Raw genomic sequence first — 3,510 nt, 5'->3', positions numbered from 1 at the left:
GCATGATGCTGTTTCTCTCTCCTCTTTGTGCATAGGTGAACTGGATACCCTGCCGGGCCAGAGGGAGCGAGCCACGGCCATCCTGTTAGCCTGTCGCCATCTCCCCCTCTCCTTCCTCTCCTCCCCGGGGCAGCGAGCGGTCCTGCTGGCTGAGGCTGCCCGCACACTGGAGAAGGTGGGGGACAAGCGGTCCTGCAATGACTGCCAGCAGATGATCGTCAAGCTGAGCGGGGGCACGGCCATCGCCGCCTCTTAATGCCGACGTGGGGCCGCCTTGTGCAAAGACAGCCTGGTCGACAGTCAGCCTGGACTTCCCTTCTTGAGCTTAAAACAAAAAAACATGCTAGGTTAGGGCTGTGCCAGTGGGATTGTGATGGGGTGGGAGAGGGAGGGAGGGTTTTGAGGGTTTTGTTTTTGTGTTTGTTTTTTTTTTTTTAACTTTAGCTTTATTAGCCCCCTCACTTGTTCTTGGGTGCTGCAGCAGAAATCTGTCTAGTGGTTTTTGCGACTGTGCCTGGGGCTGTTGGGAAGCGCTGCCCCGATCCGGAGCCCCCATCCCTGCTGGGGGGAGAAGCCCGCAAGCCCAAGGCATAGAGAAGCGGCACATCCCGTGTCTGTCCTCAGGGGCATCTTGTTCCCTTCCCAAACATATCTGCAGAAAGAAACCTCTGGGGAGGGCAGAGGATCTGCTCAATCCTTGCCGCATGGGGCTGCTGGGGTCTGGGGCCATTCCTGGCAGAGATGGGGAAGGCACCAGCTTTCCTTGAGCTGTGTGTCAGGAAACTGGAGCCCCCTAGACCCAACTTACAGAGGTGCTCTGGGAGTATCGCTTGGGGCCAGTACTGCCCAGTAAATTTCTCTACAGTTTTTATACAGGTTTTTTATAGGAGTGTTTGTGGCTTTACAAATACATAGGGAACGATGCAGCAGATTTCCCTTCTTCTCCACTTCGTGCATTTCCTTCCTGTGATCAGGGCTGCCTCTATTTTTTTTTGGCAGGGGGGTGGGTTTGAGGCAGCCTACAACAAGCTGAGCCTCGTAGAAGGCTGGGGAGTCCCTGGTCATCTGGTGCCGGGTGGCAGCAGAGGTGGACTTGCAGCAACCTGCGTGATGGGTGGCTGCTTCTCTGGTGCCTTTTTGTTGATGCAGAAACAATTTTTAGAAACAGTTTTTTATTTTACTCAAGTCCCAGTCCCAGAAATTGTCTTAGGTGTTTCTCCTTCCCTTCTCCAACTGCTCAACAGCTCCTGAGCTCCTGCAGGGACTGCGAGGCACTGGCTCAGGGTGTGAGTCTCCCAGCTGTTACCATGGCTATTGAGAGCAGTTTGATTTGCAGGTGTTGAATTGCCTGTGACTTTCCAAGAGGGGGAGGTGGATCAGGGACAGGGAGGGAACGGTTTGCCCTCTTTCTCTCTGCCTTTCCTGTTGCATCTCTCCAAAGAAGTGCAAAGCGGTTGCCCTCTCACAGGTGCAAATGTGGAAACGAGTCTTTGGTGGGCAGGCATCGCTGTTTCTCCCTGCCTGTAGCTGGCGTGTGCTCTGTGTCGGTAGCTAGAAGCACTTAGATACAGGCGTCAGCCCAATCCTATCCTGTCCCAGTCAGGCCCGTACAGCCTGACGACTCCTGCAAAATTGGAACTTGGGCTGTTTTGCAAGAAGCTTCTATGTGTGTCCAGCTTTTGCAGAGGGGTGTGTGAGAGCTTGAGCTCCTTCCAGACTGAGGGGAAAAGGATGGGGGCTTCTTGTCTCACTCTGCACAGGGTCTTTTGGGGATTTCATGTGCTACAGGAACTGAACACAAGTAATGCTAGTCCTAGAGTTGCCTGGCTTCAACAAGTTGGAAACTGGGACCAGGAGAAAGCTGTGCCCCAGGAAATCCCATGCACAGCAACCCTTTGCCATAGCTGTGAACAAAAGTGTGGGGGCCAGAAGACACTTCCCTCCCTCCCCCGCTTTATTTGGAGATTAGCTGGTGGACCCCCAGGCTCAGTGGCCAGCAGTCTGTGTAATATGAGGAGAGCTAATCCTTTGAGGGGCAGAGGTTGCTCTCGCATGTCTGCTATGAGCAGGTATCCTAAGTGTGCAGAACAGCTCTTCAGTTTGGGTGGGTTTTGATTGCCCATCCCAAGTTTCCTAGCTTATCAGTGATCTTATTTCATGGAGTAGATCACATCCTTCTACTTTTTCTCCTCTTAAGTGGTTCTTGCACTGACTTCCCTGGTTGTGAGTTTTTCCAAAAATACAGAAACTCCTTATCTGTGGCAACCTCTCAGTTATTTCGCGTTTCCCCAGATCAGCATCCAACACGAGGGAAGTTTTGTGCTTTAGTAAAAGAGGAAGTGAGACTTTTGGAAAACAAAGATGCTGAGGCTTCACTTTGTCACTAATGGTGGACTGAGTCCTGGGTGCTGGGCTGCAGGGAGGACCGGCTGGGCTGGGGGTGGGAGGCTACTGGGCTGAAACCCTGCTGGCTAATGGCATGATCCACGGAAGGTCCTAGCGCTGCTGGTACTCCTCGCCCCTCCAGGGTAAGGGATCTTTGCCCTATTTTTTTCTACACTGTTCATAAATTCGCTGCCTATCTGTCCCTACAACTTTTTTAATATGTGTGTGTATATACTGTAACTCTTTTTTTTTGTTTGCGGGTGGGAGGAAATTGTTTTATGGATTATGTGAAGAAAGTCTATTTATCCACATGGAGTTTGGAGTAGGGATGCTTTGTGAAACGAGGTGCAACTGGTGGTGGGGGGGTTCCCCAGGGAACATACCTGCTGTCTGAAAACCCTGTTCCAGGGCTTGTGAGCATCTGTTACCTAATAAAGGTGAACGTTACCACCACCTCCTGCCTGGCCTGTTTCTCTCAGCTCTCTTCATCCCACCCAGCAGGTGTTCTTAAGCATAGGTGAGCCTGAAATGTCCTTCAGAGATACCCAACCACACAAGTGCTTTGGGAAGCTGTCAGTCCTTTGTCCAGATAACCTGGAAAATTGAGCTATATGGCTTGCAATGAAAGATGGTCCCTTGGTGGAGCAAGTGTGGTGTCTCTGCGCTCCTTTGGAAGCAACCCAAGAGGCCGATGGCTTGAGCAGAGCCACACAAGGTAGAGCTGGGACAGAAGCCTGCAATTTTAGGAGCATCTATATAGGAGGAAAGCATTTTACCTGACCTTGCTTGGAACAATGTCCTTCTGCTCCATCTCTTTGTTTCTCTGCTCCCCCTGGTAAAACTGTCAGAACCATTAAACTTCAGGCAGAGGAGATCTGTTTGGTTTTTCGTGTAGCTGCTGGAAGGGTTTTGCAGTTGGCCCTGAAAGCTGTATTCCCACTACGTCACCCATGGAGGAGGTTCCCCCAGATCCTGTGGAGAAGTGGACTTTGCACCCTGCTGTCCATGGGGAAGGGGCTGGGCTTTTGGGAGCAGCGTAGGATCCCCCAGCCAATCCATACTGAGGCCATACAGTTTAATGTATTATTTATTGACAAGGTGGAGGCCGGGGTAGTCGGGAAGGGG

The 3,510-nt window shown here is 51.7% G+C and overlaps 2 protein-coding genes across 2 annotated transcripts in view; one reads left to right on the top strand and one right to left on the bottom strand.

Moving 5' to 3' along the window:
* The window catches only part of SREBF2 (sterol regulatory element binding transcription factor 2), an 18,528-nt gene extending 18,272 nt beyond the window's left edge, over window positions 1-256 (top strand). The window contains exon 18 of the mRNA XM_009895276.1: window positions 36-256. Coding sequence (XP_009893578.1) covers window positions 36-256 — 221 coding nt within the window. The remainder of the gene's footprint in view (window positions 1-35) is intronic.
* A 202-nt stretch (window positions 257-458) lies between these two features.
* SHISA8 (shisa family member 8) overlaps window positions 459-3,510 on the bottom strand; it is a gene marked incomplete at its 5' end in the record, with an annotated part of 13,728 nt that continues 10,676 nt past the window's right edge. Inside the window, one exon of the mRNA XM_009895274.1 lies at window positions 459-475. Within this exon, the coding sequence (XP_009893576.1) occupies window positions 459-475 (17 nt within the window). The remainder of the gene's footprint in view (window positions 476-3,510) is intronic.

Source organism: Charadrius vociferus, unplaced genomic scaffold, assembly GCF_000708025.1.
Source record: "Charadrius vociferus isolate BGI_N301 unplaced genomic scaffold, ASM70802v2 scaffold251, whole genome shotgun sequence".
NCBI lineage: Eukaryota > Metazoa > Chordata > Aves > Charadriiformes > Charadriidae > Charadrius > Charadrius vociferus.
The sequence above is the reverse complement of the archived record's forward strand: the minus strand, read 5'-3'. Positions and strand labels throughout refer to the sequence as shown.